At 35.2% G+C, this 23,069-nt stretch overlaps 1 protein-coding gene and 1 pseudogene across 1 annotated transcript in view; one reads left to right on the top strand and one right to left on the bottom strand.

The window, feature by feature from the left end:
• Positions 1 to 23,069, bottom strand: part of Rbcn-3A (rabconnectin-3 alpha) — a 668,488-nt gene that overhangs the window by 330,519 nt on the left and 314,900 nt on the right. The window contains exon 10 of the mRNA XM_075299033.1: positions 15,348 to 16,155. Within this exon, the coding sequence (XP_075155148.1) occupies positions 15,348 to 16,155 (808 nt within the window). The remainder of the gene's footprint in view (positions 1 to 15,347; positions 16,156 to 23,069) is intronic.
• LOC142228888 (uncharacterized) lies at positions 17,842 to 22,641 on the top strand (annotated as a pseudogene).

The following is a 23,069-nucleotide window of genomic DNA, read 5'->3' as shown; positions in this document are numbered from 1 at the left end:
GTAGCGAATCGAGTTTCTATTATAGCGAACACAGTAGGGACGGACAGATGGCTTCATGTGGCTACTCCTTATAATCCTGCGGATTTAGCCAGTCGTGGTGTCTATCCACAGGATCTTATTGATAATAGTTTGTGGTGGCATGGACCAGATTGGCTTCAAAAACCGGAGGATTGTTGGCCTTCTAACGAGAATTGTTTCCATGATACCGACCTCGAAAAGAAGTCTATATCTGTTCACATGACAAGTCTCCCAGAGTCTCAGGACATTTTAGAAAGATTTTCATCCTTTAATCGGGCAATCCGAGTGTTGTGCTATGTTTTTTAGATTTATTCACAATACAAGTTCAAGGTATGAGTCTTGCCATTACCCCACAAGATCTTTGGCTGCCCAGGAAGTGTTAAATGTGAAAAACTTTCTCATTATGCTTGCACAGAAGAAAGCATTTCCTAGGGAATACAAAGCACTGTCACAAAAATGCGAAGTGCCAAAAACATCATCTATTCTAAATTTGAATCCATTCCTAGATAGTAATGGGTTAATTCGCTCATTGGGTCGGCTCGTTTACTCCCCTTCTCTAGACTACGATGAGAAACACCCAGTCATTTTGTCCTATAACTCCTATTTTACAAAGCTTTTGGTTCAATTTACCCATGTGCATGTCTCCTTGCATGGGGGCAATCAAGAGGTCATTAATCTTATCCGCATGCAATATTGGGTACCCCGATTGAGGAACCTCGTGAAATCCGTTATCCATGGCTACAAGATCTGCACCATTCACAAAAAGAAAACACTTTCCCAAATGATGTCCGTCTTACCCCCAGAACGTACCACGTTTCATAGACCATTTTATTCCACTGGTATAGACTTTGCAGGGCCATTCGATATAAAAAGTTTTGTTGGAAGAGGCTCAAAACTCACCAAAGGCTATGTATGTCTCTTCGTGTGTTTTTCCACTAAAGCAATACACCTAGAACTGACTTCTTCCTTATCTACTCCTGTTTTTCTTGCGGCTTTCCAAAGATTTATTTCGCGAAGAGGGTGTCCTAGGCACATATATTCCGATAATGGTACCAATTTTGTTGGTGCCTCGAAAGAAATCGCTAGAGATTTTCTTGAGGCTTCCCGTTCGGGAATAGTTTCACAATTCATCCATCAAAATGTGTCCTGGCACTTTATTCCTCCCGGTGCTCCACACATGGGCGGCTTGTGGGAAGCCGGCGTTAAGAGTTTTAAAAGTCATTTCAAAAAGACAATCGTCCAGAATCCATAGTAAACCGATGGCAACGGGTTAAGGTCTTACACCATCACTTTGTTCAGAGATGGAAATCTGAATATCTAAAAGAGCTTCACAAAAGAAATAAGTGGAAGCATCCGGAGAAGAATATTGATATCGATTCTATTGTGGTAATCCGCGACGAAAATACCTCTCCCAATGAATGGAGAATTGGTCGGGTCACACGACTTTTTCCCGGAAGGGACAACCGAGTCAGGGTGGCAGAGGTGTATACACAAAAGGGAGTTATAACGCGCCCTATTGTAAAACTCGTTATTCTTCCAACTCAATGACATTGCTATTTTTTTGTTTATTTTTCAATTTATTTTCAGATAATTATTTATATCCTTCTTAAAATGCCTCGAATTATAACAAACCGCCCGGACAATTCGAATCAAGCACACTTTAGACGATTAAAGAAATCATTCCAGTGTCGAGTTTGCTCAAAACACCATCCATTGCGATTTTGCCATAAATTTTTATCACTGGATTCCAAAAAGAGGCAAGAAGTTGTAGAACGCTATAAATACTGCACAAATTGCTTGGCTCATCGACACTCCCAATCAAGGTGTTTTTCTAAAACAGGGTGCCATAAATGCCATCGCCCACATCACACTCTGCTTCACCGAGACTCTACAACATCTCACGAAAATGATCACATCGAAAACATTTCAATAGAATCTGTCACAGCACATAGGTTTCAAACACCACTCATTACCATTTTACCAACTGCTGTAGCGAAAATTGCTCACGACGGGCGCCTACATTCTATACGACTTCTCATCGACACTGGTTCTTCTCTTAGTCGCATATCGAAAGGAGTCGTAACGAAACTCGGTATCCCAACTAGTCGTCTTGGAGATTCCCTTATGTGTCAAGTGAATGTACGCTCTCATTCAAATCGACAGTTTCGAATTACGACTGTAATGCGTGTGGATAACCGCATAAACCTGAAAACACCAGCGAAGTCTTTGCCAGGACCTTTTAAGGATAAATTTGTTAATCTGGTACTAGCTGATCCTTGTTTTTCCGAAAGTGACGCTATTGAGATGATTTTGGGTGCCGACCTCTACCCTAAGATAATGTTAGCCGGTATCATACCTAATATGGATGGAAATTTAATGGCCCAGAATTCAACACTAGGGTGGCTTATATCAGGCAATTGTCCATTGTAATCAATTAAAACCGAATTATTGTATATTTTGATTTGTAATATTTTTGAAATTATCTGAAGCAACAACATTTTATAAATCGTATCGAATTAACCATAGCCTAAGAATGAATTAATTTGAATTTTTTTTGATGGTACCCACCAAGGGGCCCGGAATGTCTAGTTTTGAATCCCTATACGATCATACTTATAACTTTTTAGATATATTGAAGTCCAGATGTCGTTAAGAAAACTTTCGTTAAATTTTGAATTGTATGACATTTGTTGCGATATTCAAATTAGTTGGTAAGACATAAACTCAATAAACTTCACTTGCTATTCAACCACGAAACAATCCACTTGTTAAGACTTTTTTTCTCCCTCCTGTTGGTCTTAGTACGATCGCAAACCATCCACTTTCTTCCTTTTCCCTTTCATGTGGAACTGAATTTGGAATATTGTTCGAGTTGATATTTCATCTGGCCCAGCTAATCGATTCCTATTTTTCCATTAGTGATTACTCAAGAAGAAGTCCCAGAGATTCACTCATTCTCTCTCAACATGCTTATGCTTTGATTGAATTATATGCAACAAATAACTGATCTTCAGCTTGTTGTTTTTGTTCACAATGCATTGTAGCATCATATCATTATCAATGAATATTTTTTATCAATAATTGCTTTCACACTAGACTTGAATGAAATTGAAACAGCAGCACTGTTGAATTAAATATGTTTGACGTGAGAAATCACTCAAAAGCTCAAGTGGATTTTAAAATCAATTGATTCGATCTCTCTGATTTGGACCACTAAGCTGTCAACATCATAAGCATCTCTACTAATATTATTTGCTTATAATTTTTTTATTTGTTTAGCAAATAAATTGAATTTGTTTTCGAATATTTTTATTGGAAAATAGCTCGGTTTTGTTTCATAATTGGGTTAACGAAACAATCACATTAAAAAACTATAATCTTTTTCATTCTTTCCACCCAAGGGTAGAGAGTGCCATTTTCATCAAAAAATCAAACATTGGCCGGAAAATACAATATCATTAGAAGAATTCCAAGTTACAACCGTAACTCTTGATATAGAAATATTATTGTCTGTTTCATCATTATACATTCCTCCAAGTTACAACATAAAATTTGAACAATATAAGGATATTTTGAATTCACACAAACATACATTTATTATGGGAGGAGACTTAAATGCAAAGAATATACAATGGGATTCAAGATTAACCCTTTCGACCCTAAAGTTGCCCTTTCGACCCTAAAGTTTTCGTGTTTTGAGAATAACTGTCAGCGTTGTTTTTGTTCATAAAACTATGACGGTATCGAAAGGTACAAGTTTTTTCTTCAAGTTGAATAAAAAAAAGGTAATTTGGTTGTCAATTAGCATAATTTTTAATTATTAGTACGCACGTACCTCAAGAAAAAATTATTTGCGAATTTTGAAAAAGGATTTTATACATGTGACTTTTTCAATTACAATAAAAATATTGAAAGTTTTTATTAAATCTGTTGTAATTCATATCAAATAAAATATTTGTGGAAGTCAAATCTTAGAATTGCAAAAAAGCAACAGGTGAGACATTTTTAGAGTTGTTAAGTTGCGTGTGGGCAACATTGGGCAATTATAGTAGTAAAATTACATATGTTTGTCATGAGATCTGGAGAAAAGATGTTTGAAAAAACAATGATATTGAACAAATTTTGGACTTCGTGAATGTGCCTGAGCGTGAGTGAAATTTCACTCACACGCGCAACAACTAAAAAAAAACAACAACAAATCTGGTGGTTTCGACCATTTAAAAACTTACCATATCATGCTTTCGCGCTATTGATCACAATAATGAATGTTGTTCTAAAATTGAAATACGTGCCTAGCTGCTGGAAAGTTGCAGAAATAGTCATGATATCCAAATAATCATGATATCGCTTCTGCCAGTTATAGGGAAGCTCATTGAAAAATTATTCCATAAAAGACTGGAGTACTTTGCCATTCGAGGGATATTATACCTGACCGCCAATTTCACTTCCGCAAGCAGCATTCGACAATCGATCAAGTACATAGGGTAACTGAAAATATCGATAAAGCCTTTGAACATAAGCAAGTTTGTTCCGTGGCATGAGGGTCTTCTTAGCCAACTTGAAAGGTTGCTTCCAAAAAGTTACTGTGAAATCTTAGGTTCAGATCAGTAACCTTTGTAACCCTTTGATAGAGTACGCCATGACGATGAATTTACAAAACTCTTCCCAATATATTCAGAAGTACATCAAGGCAGCATTCTTGGCCCATTATTATTTCTATTATGTACTTATGATATGCCAGTAACCGAAAGGTGCTTCATAGGAACATCTGCCGATGATACGGTCTTAATGTCTTCGGATGAGTCCATTAACCAACTCCAGGAAGGCCTCAATAAAGTTTATCAATGGATAATTTAAGCTTCGTTCGAGAACCCGATAATTTTTGATAATTATCACAAATTTTTACTGGAAGTCGTTCGTTTAAGGTGGGTATTAAGTTCGAGTTTAGCCACTAAAATCGCCATTTTTTTACGATTACTTTTCTTAATTAATCCAATTAAGGAATACAAACTTTGTGAAAATTTGCTTTGGGGTATTTCCCATCAAGTTATAATAAAATTTGCAACAAATATGTATAATTTTATGCCGTTTTTTACTGATTTAGTTTTCACTTTAGCAATTTTAGCGGCTAAACTCGAACTTAATACTCACCTTTACACCAAAAAGCCAGCAAAAGAGAGCCGAAGGGAGACTACATGTGACAGTTATCAGATAGAGTAATTACAAGCTTTTGCTAGAGATTTTTTCCCCAGTAAAATCTGGCAAACCGTAGCAAACGTTGCCAGCTGGTTGTTGATAACAAACAAATCACCAGTACAATGTATATGTTCCGCAACTACAATTGGAAGTTTAAAAATCAGGATTCGTTTTCTGTTTTTAATGTTTTATAATCTTAAATTTGGAATATTCGAATTGTTGCTGGATGTCGTTCGCGTACTCTCCAGCAATTTTAAGCAATTGCTAGTTCGCTTACTTTACGCGAACAGACCTCTAATGTGGTCTAAAATTGAACAACAGCAAATTTCTACACGTTGACTTTGCAAAAATTACTGCGCAATATAAGCTGATAAAAAACGCGAAGAATTGAGTATCAAATATCGTAATTTACAATGGTTAATGGGCAGAAATTCCTTTCTCTCAAACGACAACAAACTCCTAATATAAGCAAACACTAAAGCCAATATGGCTATATGATATTCAACTTTGGGGTTGTACATCAAATAATGCTATAGAAAAAATTCAAAAATTTCAGAATAAACCAAAAAGATCAGCAATCAATCCTCCATGGTATGTCCGAAATAAGGACCTGCAATGAGACTTATAAATAAGTACAGTTAAAGAGGAATTCTCGTAATTCTTTTCATAAAGACAAAATACATGGTTTTAGGGACAATTACGTACTCTAGATAAGCACAAAATGGATGCGGTAAACATGTTGTGAGTTTAGTTCCAGTGTAGAAGTTTGATGGAGAGCGTTACAAGCGCGTGTTTGTTCCTCTAATTCTTAAGGCCTGGTTATGTATCCAAAAACGGATCGTAAGCGTAGCGTGGCGTGTCAGCTGTTTCTTTTTGATATACGACAGCCCATACAAATGATTACCCAAAGTTTACACAACGTAAACGTGTCGTAAGATTCAGAAAAAAAACAAAAATTTACGTGTCGTTGTCGTATCAGCTGATCAAAAAACAAGCGTCATCGATTGAAAGAGAAAAAAATGTAGTACTCGTGTTGTTTTCGGTTAAAATGGACGATGAGAAATTAACATTTTTCGTGAAATTCATTTTAAATGTAAAAAAAAACAAACTTTTTTCTGCCAGTTCTTGATAGCTTGTTGGCACGTTTTCTTGAAGTTGGCTAATCGCCAAAAAGTCATACGTTGCCGTTATGTTACGGCTACGCTACATTTTTAGATGCATAACAAGCCCTTTACACCATCAAAAAATCGCCTCCGCACAAGCATGCTATGTTCCTGCTATGTTCCTAACCATTATCTACGAAGAACTAGAAAGTAATTATGGTTTTTTTCTCCCATCTTTTTATACCCTAAACCACATAGTGGTCAGGGTACAATATCTTTGATCTGTCAAAAAATGAGCCTACCAGAAATATTAATTAAGATTTTCCTAAGTATATTATATATTTTAACTATCTTATTGCTTTTAGTTTAATTTAAAATTCATTTTTTTACTACCATCATCAATCCAATGAAGAAACTTACATCAATTTTTGGCCATCAAATTGATGAAAATCTTTCATTGATTTAATGAAATCAGTAATCAAATTGACGAAAATTTTCATCATCTGTTTTTAGTTTCTAATTTTCCGCCCCATATATAAAAAAACAAACTCCAAAAACTGCATTATTTCCACATATTTCAATTATAATAAGCCTTTTTAAGCGATGAATGATTTAAATTTGGAAAAATAGGGAACAAACTACACAAAACGTGAAATATGATATTCTTGTTGCTTTGCAAAGTTGTTTGTGCTTTTATTGCTAAAACACACACTCACACACACAAAAGAATTGTGTGTGTTGTACACGTATGCATGTATGGGAGTTATTACGTGTGAACAACGTAATATTGAATAAGAATATAGCAGTGTTCGTATAAATATAAAAATGAGCATAAAATACAAAGTCACATCTCTGACATGCCAATAGAGGAAACACCGTTATGTCTGCAGCGTGTGAAATAGTGGTTGAAGAATAAATGCATTCATTTTTAAAGTGACATTCATTGTGATCAGACGTTGAAAAACTTGTTTTTAATATTTTTGTGAATTGGAGATATTGTAAGTGTTGTAAGTTTAAATGGAGTGTTTTATTTGTTCGAGAAATTTTAATAATATAGAAAAATATTTGTGTCATTTACAAACATTTCATGGTTTCCAAAATAGTGATGCATTCAGGTGTACGATATGTAACAGCGCATTCACAACTAAACGTCAAATATTTCACGAACACGACAGCCTTAAGGATATATTTAAAGCCTGGCCACAGTATAAAGAGTGTCTTGGAGCAATGTTGGTAAGTAACTTAATTTAAAGGTCCACCTTAATTTAATATTTTTGCTACATGTAAATGTTAGTGTTTCGTTTAGATTAACATGGACTTCGGAGTACTATATAAGGACTACACACCAATATTCGAATGGGAAACAAAACTAATATCTGTGTATAATGTGATTAAGAAGGAAAAATATATTAAAGATGCTGGAATTAAGTCAGTTTTCGATAAAAGTGATCTATCAAACGCAGGTTAGTTACGAAAAAAATTTAATAAGTACAAATGCGCATATAATTAAATAACTACTATTTATATCTATCTTTATAGCCTCAAACATGTCTTTATTTATGATGCGTTTGATTTGGTGCCTACATGGCTACTTGTAACCAACTGCAAAATACATCCGAAAATATAAAGATGGAAAGAAAACGTATGGAAAATACACCATAAAAGACTCCCAAGAATCGTCAATATTCCTGGCAGAAAGTTTTCAAGAAGTAGACAACCATTTAAATTTTTTAGAAAAGAGAAATGAGAATATTCAACCATTTATTTTTGTTGTTGGAGATGTTAATTTAGAAGATAGTGAATATAATTACTACGTCTATCTAGACCATGCAATGCTGCATTTTGCTGATTTCCAGCGAGCACTGGATACTTGCCAAAAGCTTTTTTATATTTATTTTAGAATTCCCCGGGGCATCCAATCAATTTTAGATCTTTGTACAAGAGTACTTTTATGATATGAAATCGGCTCATACAAACAAATTTTCGAAAATAATAAAAATTTTGAACGAATTAAATTATAGCAAAAACTAATAACCTACAATATATTTATGTTAACATTATATTGAAATACTGGAAGTGTCTTATATTTATGTAAGTTTTTAATTTATTATCATATACATACCAAATATTTAAATGTATATTAATGGTCGAAAAGGTTTTGAATAATTTTAAGTTTTTAAGTTTTTTAATAAAATAATATTTCATAACAGACGTAAAACATTTGTATTTATATTGGATTTTGTAAAATTTAGAACGGCGTTTCTAAGGCGGAAACCAAAATTCAGTTCTATGTTATGGTTTCATTGATTAAATGTAAAATATACATTAGATTGATGAAATTTATTCATTGAAGTAATGTAATTTTAATGAATAAATTACATACTTTTGACGAATACCTTTCATTGAAATGATGTAGAATATTCATTATATAGAGATTATCGGACATCAAATTGAATATCTTTTTTCATCAACATGAAGAACAAAAAATACATCAATTAAATGATACTTTTTTTTCAAGATGATGAAACTATTTCATTGAATTGATGAAGATATTTAATGAAAAATTGATGTAAAATTCTTCATTATGATGATGAAACGCGTTGTAAGCTTAAAATCGAAGAAACATTTCATCAAATTAATGCAGAGTTTCGAAAATGGCGGATAATGAAAGTAGTGGCAACATATTTTTTACTTTTTATTTTTTACCTTCTTTATATCCAAATATGTGGAAAGAAGTATTCAAATTATTAATACCTTTTCCTGCCTCATATTTAGTCAAATCAGGATTTAGTGCTGTTAACCACCCTATCAAAATTTTTTTAATTTGACGGCGCTTCTGGGAATTCCCACCACGTCGAAAACAATCATATACGACATTCAAAACTCGTCGGAAAAGCGCCGTCACTATGGGGAAGTTGTACCACGCCAAGCTACTACAAAAAAGTATATCTTGAGTGCAATTATTAGGTGATGTTTATTAATTTGATTAAACATTTATAAATTCTTATAAATATAACATTTATACCACTATCACAACACATTTAACATAATTTTTTCATTAATAATAGAATGATATTGATTTACAAGTGGCAAGTTACATGTTGCAGCGTCTATCAGCCAGTGTTTTTATTCTCGATGGAGGCAGCGTGTCTGTAATATATCTGAAAAACAACCACTTTATTCCATTTGGAAAGTCAAAAATTGTTCACTAATATACCTTTTACAATTTTAAGCGATATAACTATGTTTTCAGCACTTCATTATCGATTTTATTTAAATAAATTATAAGAAGCTAGTTGCGCTTGGTGTTTCACAAAATATAAAATGGCTCTTGATGGCAAAATACTTTCATGTACATTTCAAACTTTTTCATACGCTTCCCCCATCACGGTTGGCGATTGTTGCAGTGTCACTTACGAGTCTGTGGTAGCGATGAGGATGAAATGGAACTATGAAATGCTGGCAGGGCACATCATGAACAAAGAAAGAAACCGTCTTGACGAAAATCAACCAGATATTAAATATTTAATTTGGCAGCATCGCTTCAGTGATCCCATTAAATACTCAATACTTCACTATTCTTAAAATTATTCTTAATTAATATAAAATGAAAAAACCTAATAAATAAAAACAGTTTATTAAAAACCAACACTGTCGATTAGGTGGGCGGTAGGAATATTTTTCTGTCCATTTACTAGAAAAATACAGTAGAAAAATTGTTTCAAATTTTCATGTTTTTCGTTTATTGATAAAGAAGTTTATAAAAATGTATTTTAGACCTCAACAATATAGACAATATTTATAGCTTATTTAGATTAAAGCCTCTACTTTAAAATAACATCGAGAAATAAATCGAAACTAAGTGGGAAAATTGAATTTGGTGTCTTTTTCGAATGTCCTTCTAAGTGGACATCAGTAGTGAAAGAGTTAAATATAGCTCCCATATATATGTATCGCCCGATTTTCCAAAATTTGTTCAAAGTAGCCTTATTTATTAATCGATATTACTCAAATTTAGCACAAAGTAACCAAATAATATCAACCAAGCCTGCAAAATATCATGCAAATCGATTCAGATTTAAATATAGCTTCCATTAATATGCATTGCGATTTTCAACAAAGTACCCCTTTTTCCGACCATAATAGCCCTATTTTATTTCTGACCATAATAGCCTTATTTATTAACCCATCTTACTCAAATTTAGCACAAAGTAATCTTCTGTAGTATCAAACAAACCTGGAAAATATTGTCCAAATCGGTTCAGATTTAGATAGAGCTCCCATATATATACATCTCTCGATTTTCTCAAACTTTGCCATAATACTCTTAATTATTACCAATGTTACTCAAATTTCAAATTTTGAAGTATTAGGCGATCGTAGTTAGACTTACATATAGCTCTTAGTCGTACATAAATAAATTTCCAAAGTTTCACAAATTTGGATTTATTACCCACACTAATTGAGCTATTTTCTCTTTTTTTTAATAATGGAATAAATATTAGTGGCATGTAACTCTGTAGGTGCAAAATCAACAAATGCTCCCAATGTCAGACATTTCTTTTCAAATAAATAAATATGGAAATGCGGTTTATCCCTGAAACCTATACCAATGGTACCCCACAAATGTCTATATTTACTAATTCAGTAGGGGTGGTTTAGGGTATCATATTGTTATGAATTTGATATGTCTAGATTTAAGTTTATTCAAATTAGTTTCCGTTAATTTAAAATTTCAAATTGTAACGGTCAAAATTACGTCATTACTTGTCAAAATCATTTCTTTATTTTCTAGTGCTTTCCTAAACATCTTTTGTGTTCTTAGTCTAGAATGTTGTAGGCCAGACTACCGAGAATTTTCGATATCGTTATACAGTACTATAAAAGAGCTGACACAGGGAACTGTGAAGTCAGTCGTAAGCTAAAAGTGATACCGTACACATCGTAGAGCAAATAAGTGAAACCTATCACTTAAGCAAATAAATTGTAGATTGTCGTTATTTGAAAAGAACTGTGTTTTATTAACGGGTTATTGAACACGCCTCAATATAAAAACGTAACAATTGGTGTAGGAAGTGAAATAACGAAAAAAAAATCTACAATGAAGTTTAATCAGCTTCGAGTGGAAGACTTGAAGAAGGAATTGAGCAAAATGGAGCAGCCGACTACAGGAAATAAGGCTCCATTAAAAAAGCGACTACTGGAAGAGTTCGAGCGGCGCAGTATTGATATCGAAACACATGAGTTCGATTATAAGGAAGATCTTGACGAATCAGTAGTAGCCAGCGCCTTGGAAACTCCATCTGTAGCTTCTAATGTTGTTGATTACACGTCGATGGTCAATATTTTGAGCCAAATGATGGAAAAAATTCTCTAAAAATGCAAGAGAATTCTAGAAAAATGATGGAAGAAAATTCTCTAAAAATGCAAGAGAATTCTAGAAAAATGATGGAAGAAAATTCTCTAAAAATGCAAGAGAATTCTAGAAAAATGATGGAGCAAAATTCTCGAAAAATAGAAGAAAACTCTAGAAATTTGGTGGAGAAATTTGACGAAAATTCTAGAATTCTTAATGAAAAGTTACAACAAATTTCGGAAGGTATGGAGAAACGCGTAGACCACATTGAAAGTCAAATTGTGGAATCGGATAAGAAATTTGTGGTTCACCATGAAAAATGTCCACACCTTGAGAAAAAAATGTCAGAACTAGAAATGAAAGGTGGTCCAGTGCGCGTAATCGAGAGCACAAAAATCAAAACTTCTGTTTTTGATGGCTCATCTTCATTTGATGTTTTCAAATTCCAATTTGAGACGGTGGCATCCAGAAACATGTGGAATGACAACGACAGAGCAATTGAACTTCTGTTGGCATTGAAGGGTAATGCTGCCGATGTAATACAAAGTATCCCAACTTCTTCCAGAAATAACTATAACGAAGTAATAGCTGCACTACAACGCAAGTATGGTGGAGAACAAGACATCTTCAAAATGGAATTAAGAGGAAGAGTCCGGAAATGAGACTCTACAAGACTTTGCAACAGAAGTTGAGCGGTTGGTGCTATTGGCATACCCAGGAGAGAGTCACCCACTTGTGGACCGCATCAAAATTGAGACCTTTGTGAATGGTATTCGAGACCCAGATATAAAATGTGCAACATATGCATCACAAAAGGCTACATTCGCAGAAACAGTAACATTTGCACTTGCACAAGAAACTGCGAGATTGCTAGCACGGCCTCAAATTCACAAAGTACGCAGAGTAGAGACCGAGTGTGAAGAATCGAAATCAGTCATTGAATTGGTAAAAAAAAGGCTCTAAGGCAGATAATGCAAGAAATGAAGCAGCAGGCAAATAAATCTAGAATAAAATGCTATAACTATGATAAGACTGGACATCTTTCCCGGGAATGTAAAGCGTGGCGTAAAACGTCGGGGTCAATCTCGCCATCTCCATTAAACAATAATCATAAGAAGGCGACCACAAAACCAAGCGACTCAAATTTAAATTTTGCGAATAATAGAAAAGGTGGAAAACAAGTTATTGACCAAGCCTTAACACGAAGGCATTGCAATCTAGAAAGCACACACTTCTCGAAAGCTGAACCAAAGGAGACAGTTGTAAATGTCAGGCAGTTACATATCGAATCTGGCACAGACTGGTCAATAGAGCAACGTAAAGATCCCATTCTGAGAAAAATTATTTCGGCAAAAGAAGAAAATAAGAGACTCAGCAAGAAAGACGTCGCAGCCGAAAGTCCACATATTGGGCTCAATGGGACAATCTATATCTGGTCAATGGAATCCTGCAACGTAAATGGGAAAGTGAAGATGGCAAGAATATCCGAAACTTGATAATCGTACCAGATACCAAAGTAAAGGATGTTTTGACGGAATTCCACAATGGTCCCAGTGGAGGTCACTTGGGAATAACCAAAACAGCCAAGAAAGGGAAGCAACGATTCTACTGGGTTGGATGCCAGAAATCAATTGCTGAGTGGGTGGCAAATTGCAAAAAGTGCATGAAGGCGAAAGGTCCAATACGATATGCAAGAATATAGACCAGGAGCACCATTTGAAAGAATGGACGTTGCAGGGCCTTTCCCAGTAAGTGATTCTGGAAACCGATGTCTTTGTGGTCATGGATTACTTCAGCAAGTGGCCAGAAGTTTATGCCATTCCAAACCAAGAGGCGAAGACGATTGTGGACGTAGTCGGTAAGAATTGGATACGGTGTGCCATCTGAGATACACTCAGACCAAGGAAGAAATTTTGAATCGGCCATATTCCAAGAGATGTGTGACTCCCTTGGTATCAAGAAAACAAGGACTACGCCATTGCATCCACAGTCTGATGACATGGTAGAACGGTTTAATCGCACCCTGGAAGAACATTTTCGAAAGGTGGTGGATAACTGCCAACGAGACTGGGACGAGCATATACCAAAGTTTTTACTGTCGTATAGTTCAGCCATACATGATTCCACGTCACGAACACCGGCCAAGGTCCTATTCGGAACGGGTTTGAAGTTGCCCGCAGATTTGATATTCGGCGCTACACCCAATGAGCTCGCCATGGAAGAAACCAGTAACGACATACCAAACACATTTGGTAAAGTTCACGAATCAGTGCGAAACAAAATAAAAATGGTCAGCAACAGGATGAAGGCGAGATATGATCGTGCAGCGAACACTGAGGGCTTTAAAGAAGGACAACTGGTTCTGCTACTCAACCCGCAACGAAAGAAAGGATTATGTCCTAAACTACAAACGCAGTGGGAAGGCCCATATAAAGTCATCAAGAAGATCAATGATGTAGTATACCGCATTCAAAAGGACGACAGCCCAAGGTCAAAGATGAAAGTTGTTCACCTGGAACGTTTGGCTCCTTACGGAACGGGTTCTGTGCCTATTCGGGACGAACAGGCTTAAGCGGGAGGCAGTGTTACGAATTTGATATTTCTAGATTTAAGTTTATTGAAATTAGTTTCCGTTAATTTAAAATTTCAAATTGTAACGGTCAAAATTACGTCATCACTTGTCAAAATCATTTCTTTATTTTCTAGTACTTTCCTAAACATCTTTTGTGTTCTTGGTTTCCCAATCGTTCATTGTAAAGTAACCCCTTTTTGTTTTGTTATCTTCATTGCTTATTGTTATAGTTGTAGTAATATGACCATAATCATCTATGCCTGTGCAACATCTGCCATAGAGTAGAATGTTCCAGTTGATTGTAGCCAAGACAATGAGCATGGGCCGATAAATATGTGCGATGTCGCCCGTGCGACATCTATCAGGTAATAGAATAGTCTAGAATTTTGTAGGCCAGACTACCGAGAATTTTCGATATCGTTATACAGTACTATAAAAGAGCTGACACAGGGAGCTGTGAAGTCAGTCGTAAGCTAAAAGTGATACAGTACACATCGCAGAGCAAATAAGTGGAACCTATCACGTTATTTGAAAAGAACTGTGTTTTATTAACGGGTTATTAAACACGCCTCAATATAAAAACGTAACAATATAGTCGGCCCGCCCGACTTTCTACTTCACTTACTTGTTTTCTATTCTCTCTGACGTTTCTGAACATATTTATGTTTAAATTAATGTATGTTTGCATCCAAAAATATTATATTTAAGAAAACGCAATGTCACAAACGTAATATATTCTAAAATATTAACATATATGTTCCAATGATGTTATTGTAGTTTATGTTCTCATTTGATTCCCTCGCAGTGTTGGTTTGATATCTTTCGTCAACTCTGTCGGTTTTCATTTCTATTTATTTATCTTTACCATCTCACTCTCTCGCTCTCTGAATAAGATATTGCAACATACATATATACGTGAACTCGAAATTTATAAATTAATATATGTTTACACCCACATATATTATTTTTATGATATATTGATGAGCCAAACATTTTATGCTAATTTGGGAACATTGTATTTTTACACTTCAACATATTTTACATCTTTTATTTACATCGTGTGGATAACATATAACATACTCGTATTTCTTTTGAAACTTACCGTTTGTCTTAGGTTTTGCCAAAAAGTATGAAAGCATCGACATTTCTGGTGGAACGAACTGCTCACGGTAAGTTGGTTTATCCTCCTTCATATATGTTTGAGCGTTATTACTGCCAAAGTTACCAAGTATCTTCATATTGAGTTTAACGCGCTGTTTTGTAATAGAAGATGTCACAGTATTCCATACACTAGATTCGTCTTTTGGCTCATCGGACGATACATTATACGATGCGGGATTATTCTCACATGTTGCTTTTCTTAACAGTTTCTTCATTCCGCCTCCGAAGATACTAGACCATGTTTCTACAGTAAAGTTGTGTACAACTAGTCTGTATAAAATGCGGCTGTCGCATGTAACAAGTGCATAAGTAGCCAGTGAAACATATGTTGCGATGAAGCTTTCCAACAACAAAACATTTAATTTAGGAATATCTTCGTCCTTTTCTCTAGCTAATAGTGCTCTTAAATTTGCAACCCCAGGCCATCTGGAGGGTGTCGTACATACTGTTGTTGGTTCGTCCATAGAATATATGCGCTTCCTATTATAAATATTGGCATTCCCGATTAAATGAGAGCACTCAAAGGAAGAATTAAGTTTAGCTATATTCTCAATTCCAGGACTCTGAAATCCGTTGCGAGAAGAGTTGTGTACAACAAAGCTTTCCGAATCACAAAGTGATTGGTAAATACAAGATGATAAAGCAACAGCAAGGTCTCTTATAATAAAAATTTCACAAAATGCGTTAGTATCCAATCCGACAAATGGCGAAAATTTGATAACGCTGTGAAGCATGTCTACTGTTTGCGACTAAAAAAGATCAATAAAGAATTTAAATTAATGCAATGGTGTTTATTCAATTTATTAAAAAGCGTTTTGCTCGAGTAAATACAATGGAAATAATAAGATGTCACAAAATATTTTATAAGATCGAAAAGTTTTCTAAAAATTAAAGCAAACGCTGCAAACTTGCATTTTTTAAATTTATTACCCCGGACCTCATGAAACGTATATTTTGCCAGCTTCAATGACCAGTATACGAATTTCTACTGAAAAATATAAAGCATAAACAATCGATATTACTATTAATTGAAATGTCTTCAGTCACGAAAATAATTGTATCAATCACCCATTTTGGTTGAAAACCAACACAATTTTCAATTAACAGTTTAATTGACTTTTGTCAATTTTGTCTTGCGGTAAATCAGAACTACCCAGCAAAAACTAGGTAACCACACCTCATTACAATTGGCATTACCAGGAGTAAAGCTGTCATTACACGTTGCATTACATTACGGTGAGTTAAAATTACTAACTCGCAATGACAATAATAAATACTTCTCGGTAATTTGTAACGATTATTCTCAAAATGTAATGCAGTTGACCGATAATGACTTCATAAAATGGAATAAATTATGGTACCATTAGGTATAATTATTACAATAATTGAGCATTTACTTAAAAAACTCAACAAAAAAAATTCCGTTGAGAAATTGTTTTCACAAATATTTCATAATTATTGTGTTCTAAATTAATATTATTATATTTGTCATTATTATTGTGTTCTAAATTAATATACCATATTATGTTTTAATTAAATGCTTTATTATACCTCATTCACATTACACTGTGATTTGCCTTATAAAAGGGATGTAAAATCCACTTTTAGTAGATGTAGAACCTAATGTGAATGGGCTATTAGGTATATTATAACTTAATTCACGAATCCAACTACAACCTACAGTTATTTCTATTTTAAGCGTGAAATTAATTTGCGTGTAATGTTATTTAGATGATTTTTTAGATTTTTTCTTTATTTCTACAATATTCGTTTATTTCTAAAATTTCGTTTCTATTCAAGTAGTACATTACAGCATTACTCGCCATATTTTGATCCTGGTAATCGGCGAGAGAAATCAATATTTTTGAGATTTGGTTCCCTGAGCAAATAAGTGATGACGTATTAGGTGATTATATGCTTTAAAAACACTACTTATTTCATGGCCGAAGATATGCCTGGGAAGAAGAACTTTCCTCCTACGACATGCGTATGTAACCCGGAGCGATGCCAATTAATAAGTGGTTATTAATTTTTATATAGGCTTACCTAAAAGATTACCGGGTAATGAGAGTTTTTGCTGGGTAGTCGTGCACTGCAAAGAATGAAAAATTCCCACGGTTAAGCCCACCGCCTTAGGGGGTATTGAAATTCCCTTTGGTGAGTGTGAAAAATAACTTGGCGTTATTTTGGACAGGAAGCTGAATTTTACTCTTAATATTGAATAATTGAATTTTACTCTTAATTTGTACCCGTGCAAAAAGGCAATAGGAAAAAGAACCGAAAACTGTGCATTTGCTATACCTATAATGCTATATGGTGTTGTGGTCTGGTGGCCGGCACTTCAGAAGCCGACAAGTTTAGATAAAGTTCAGCGAATAGCCTGCTTGTGTATCTCGGGTACATTCAGTAAGATATGAACAGATTCCCTTAAGGTCATGCTGCATCTATTACCTTTAGACATATTAGCCAAACAGTCAGCAGCAACCAGGGTAGGTCTGTCGCAAACTGTGACTTTTGCGACATACATTTACGATGGTATAATAAGTATGTCGCAAATGTCGTAAGCCTAATGTTGAAAACATATTTTTGAACAAAAAAAAATTATTTTTTTTATTATTTTTATTTAGTTTGGCTCCCCGATAAAAGGGATGTAAAAATTACGCTATTACATTGTATTTATTGAAAAGTTAACTAGTTTTACATCTCGCATTCGCAACTTCAAACTATTCGAATTTTGCGTGATTTTTCTTAGCTGTCAGTTTCAGCAGAAATTTGTGGAAGGCTAATATGAGCATGAGCCTATACAGATCATCACGTTTACTGCACCATCGAGTAAGACAGTAATTTTGGCTTAAAGTCTTCTTTTTTTATCTTCTACTATATAAAAATAAGTGGGGTTTTCCTTCCTGACGCAATAACTGCAGAACGCAAGAACCTATTTCCATGGTTTTGCATTCGTTGGAAAGGTCTCACGCTCCGTAGGGTTTATAGCAACGAAAATTCAAGAAAAGTTTCAACGGAAAAGCGCGAAAATCTTTTTTTATATACAGCGCCGTCTTGGATGCATGTCTGGAACCCACGAACCGATTTCCAAGGTTTTGAATAACCGATTTCCACGGTTTTACATTCTTTAGAAAGGTCTCGGGCTCCGTGAGGTTTATAGCTCAGAAAATTTCAGTTTCAACGGAAAAGCGGGAAATCTGTTTTTACATACAGCGCCATCTTTGATGCAACTCCTGTGTGAGGTTTTCACGAAAAGTTTCAACGGAAAAGCGGGAAAACCTTTTTTTACATACAGCGTACATTAAAAAAATATATAACTTGAATTTATCGCAGTTGCTTTTTATTTTTAATTTTTTTAATTTTATTTTTTCACATGATTTTAAGAAGTTGCAAAATTTATGTGACAAATATTCATGTTGCAAACCGGCATTGTGTAGACTGTGAAATTGTGAAAAAATAACTTCATCGTTTCCTAAAATTTCAATTGGAAATCATCAAATCAATTACGTGTATTGTGCAAATATTTAGTGAATTTAAACAGCAGACATTTGTCTTTAAGGTAGTAAGTTGAACTGTGTAAATTATGTGAATCGTGCATTTGAAGTTGACTTCACCACTCTGTCCATAGACCAAAATGCCTTAAGGGCGACGTGCGAACATCGGCCGCCGCACAAGACATACAAACCAGCAACAAGTGTATTCACAGAATTTAAGGGAAGAAAGACAAAATATAATAATAGAAAATGTCCGATTGAGACAACGCGTGAGCACACGAAGATCATTGGCATCATACAATCGCTTGGCATTCCAATATAATCCCACTGCGAATTACAGTGATGATGAAAATTTAGATATTGGACCAATGACGACTATATGCCGATATTGCAATGCGTTAAAGTTCAAGAAAGAAGGCGGCTTCATGCCGACTTCCAACCCTTCAGTTTTTTTGGTGCCAATTGACCCCTTTTTCCAAGCAATTGGAATTTTATATCGGTCATGGGACTGGTTGTATTTAGCCAATTGGTAGCCACTTCATGAATTTGTCTCTAGACCACAATGAACCTATCCCCTAACCGGTTCAAATGTCTCTATCACAGGGTTAATTAACACATTTCTGGCCCTTTTGCATCTATAACAGGGACAGTTCTATTTTTAGATTTTTTTTCAGTTATATTTTCCCTACATTTGTTCATTTTCTACCAATATCACAAACATTTAAATTGACGTTTCAACGCTGGGTGTTCAATGGCGTTTGTGGCTGAATGCGTTAAGGCGTTTTGTTATGCTGCCAGTAAACCCAGGTTCAAAACCTGGCCGGAGCGAAAAAGTTTTTCAAATTGTAAAAATTAGATAAAATAACATAAGACAAATAAAAAAACATTGATAGAAATAAGAAGTAAAATTGGTGGAAAATTTTGTTTTTTTAGAACTGTCTCTCTAACATGTCTATTTGAACTGGTTAACTGGTGGGTTGAAAACAACCGGTTAAAGGATTGGTTTGTAGGTATCTATGTGGGGGTCAATTGACCCTTCCTATGACAACCCCATGTTAATTTCACCGGTCACCTAACCAGTTAAAGGACCTGTACCGGCTATAAAGGACAGGTGAATCGACCGGTTTGGGACCAGTCCCAAGAACTGAAGGGAATGTAAAAGATACAACACACATAACCAATCTCTCACACCAATACAATGAATTGCAACACATAACAACTACGTATACACCACACGATCAGAAGTTACACCGCATTTCTTCAATAAATAATGTTTCAAATACAGATACATGGACAAATATATCATTTGCACGGTTCAATGGTGTCAACATTAGATGAAACGCATCAATTTCTGCGAATTTATTTCATTTCGTCGATTGTGGATCAGCTAAATGTGTGGTGCAATATACAGGGAACACAACAGTTAAAGAGACGAATTATTGAACAATTGCAAGCATTTTTTCACTCTAATAATGCTGTCGTTAATATGTTTAAAACAGCATTGGAACGAATGCCATTGTACCCCAACATGTGAACATGTGCGAAGATTCAATGCACCCACAGTTAATAATCCAGTCACCGATCCCCATCTACACGACATTGTGACAACACAGATGGTGCATGGACTGTGCGGTGCATTAAATCCATTATCGCCTTGCATGGCTGATGAAGAAGGTACGGGGAACGATGGATATCCAGTTTATCGTCGGCGTTCAAAAGAAGATAATGGTCGAACTATCAAAGTTAAAGTCAAAAATCAAGATATTGAGATCGGAAATGAATTCATTGTACCATAATGCCCACTTCTATCACGAATTTTCGAAACACACACAAACGTTGAGAGTTGTCCCTCGGCCAGATCAATGAAATATTTGTGCAAGTATGTCACAGTGACATGGCTGTGTTTGGTATTGCGTCGGAAAATGCGAATGACGAAATCAGTAACTTCCAAATGGGCAGATACGTCAGTACTAATAAAGCATTGTGGCGATTATTTTAATTTCAAATTCATGAAGGATATCCCACAGTTGTACACTTAGCAGTGCATTTGGAAAAGTGTTTAATTCACTGAGGCTAATGCGGCACAAGGAGCTGAGAGACCACCATCGACAACATTGACTAGCTTCTTTGCAATGTGTGAAGCAGATCCATTCGCAGCGACGCTGATGTACGTTGAAATGCCCAAGTATTACACTTGGAATCAATCAACAAATAAATTCCAACGACGCAAACAAGGAACCCCAGTTCCAGATTGGCCACAGGTGTTTTCCACTAATGCACTAGGTCGCATGTATACTGCTCATCCTAGAAATTATGAATGTTTTTATTTGCGACTGGTAAATGTTCGTGGACCAAAATCCTTCGCGCAATTGAAGACTGTGAATGGATACTAATGTAAAAAATATCGAGAAGCATGCCAACTAATGGGTTTGCTGGAGAACGATTCTCATTGGGATTTAACACTTGCGGATTCAGTTATTTCATCAAATGCGTACCAAATACGAACGCTTTTCGCAATTATCATCACATGTTTTCCTTCACAACCAATTCAGTTATGGAACAAATACAAAGGCGACATATGTGAAGATATTTTGTATCGCTTGCGCATTCAAACGAATAATCCTGATATCCAAATAACCGATGAAATCTACAATTAAGGATTGATTCTGATTGAGAATCAATTCTTGACTATTGCAAACAAGATACTGATTGAAGTAGAAATGATTGCGCCAAATCGACCGATGCACGATGCATTCAACCAAGAATTAAATCGAGAGCTGCAATACAATGTTGATACATTGCAGTAATTCGTTCGAAATAATGTGCCGTTGCTGAATGATCAGCAAAAACAAGTATACGAAACAATAATGCAAGCGGTAGACAATAATACTGGTGGTTTATTCTTTATTATCCAGTGCAATGGGAAATTGTTGATGCAATGCAAGCTCATTGTTTGGGATGAGTGCACAATGGCACATAAGAAATCACTTGATGCTCTTAACCTCACACTGAAGTATCTTCGGCGAAGTAACAACATCTTTAACAGTTTGATTGACATTAGGGCTGTTTTCTTTTTGCACTGGATACAACATTTGTATGGGCTATCCAGAACATCGTTGCACTGGTGTTCTATCCAGAACATCTCATCAGTGCCATTCGCGCCGATCTTGCCAGATTGTGTTTTGATAAAGTGACGCTTCATCGATTCACAATAGCACTTTATTGTGACTAATTTATCGAAAAACATGAAATTCAAAGTGGTATAGTGTCATTAATAATCGCAGCAGTAAATATTTATTACTAATTGGAGCATTTCATACATTAAAAATGCAAGATTTCACTTCTTTTCTGTGATTGTTTTTGAACAGCTGATGACAGGGTTGCATATTTTTGGAGATGTCCTGGATAAACGAGTACTCTGTTTTCTTTTAGTCCTTCACGGCTTAGGGTATCCAGTGCTAAAAGAAAACAGCCCTATTGTCGGCAGGCGATTTCAGGCAGACGTTGCCAGTAATTCCCCGTGGAACGCCTGCAGATGAATTGAATGCTTGGCTGAAGGCATCACCTTTATGGAATGACGTAAAAACATTATCGCTAACCACTAATATGAGAGTTCAACTTCAGAATGATCAAAGTGCTGCACAATTTGCCAAGCAGCTAACAATAGCTGTTAGAAATGGAAAAGTCCCAGTTGATGCGACAACTGGTTTAATTACTCTTACCAACGACTTTTGCTAACTTTTAGACTCTCAATTAGCTCTTATTGAAAATGTTTTCCCAAATATTAGTGAGAATTATCAGAATTATGCTTGGTTAAGTCAACGAACAATTCTTGCTGCAAAAAATAGTGATGTACACGCACTGACTTTCGCCATTCAATCAAAAATTGCTGGCGATTTGGTAACTTAGAAATCCGTTGATTCCGTAACAAATCCAGATGATGTTGTAAATTATCCAGCGGAGTTTTTGAACTCTCTGGATTTACCAGGATTTCCACCACATAACTTGCAACTCAAAGTTGGTACGGTTATTATGATATTGCGTAATTTGAATCCACCGCGACTTTTTATGATACGTTTACCTAAGAAAAGTTGCATTCCTTACATCATGTTATAAAATGCTCCCAGATATTGTAAGATACAAGCTAATATGAAGTGTTATTTTTG

Source organism: Haematobia irritans, chromosome 3 (assembly GCF_050003625.1).
Source record: "Haematobia irritans isolate KBUSLIRL chromosome 3, ASM5000362v1, whole genome shotgun sequence".
Classification (NCBI taxonomy): Eukaryota; Metazoa; Arthropoda; class Insecta; order Diptera; family Muscidae; genus Haematobia; species Haematobia irritans.
Note: the sequence above shows the minus strand (reverse complement) of the source record. Positions and strands in the feature narration are given on the sequence as shown.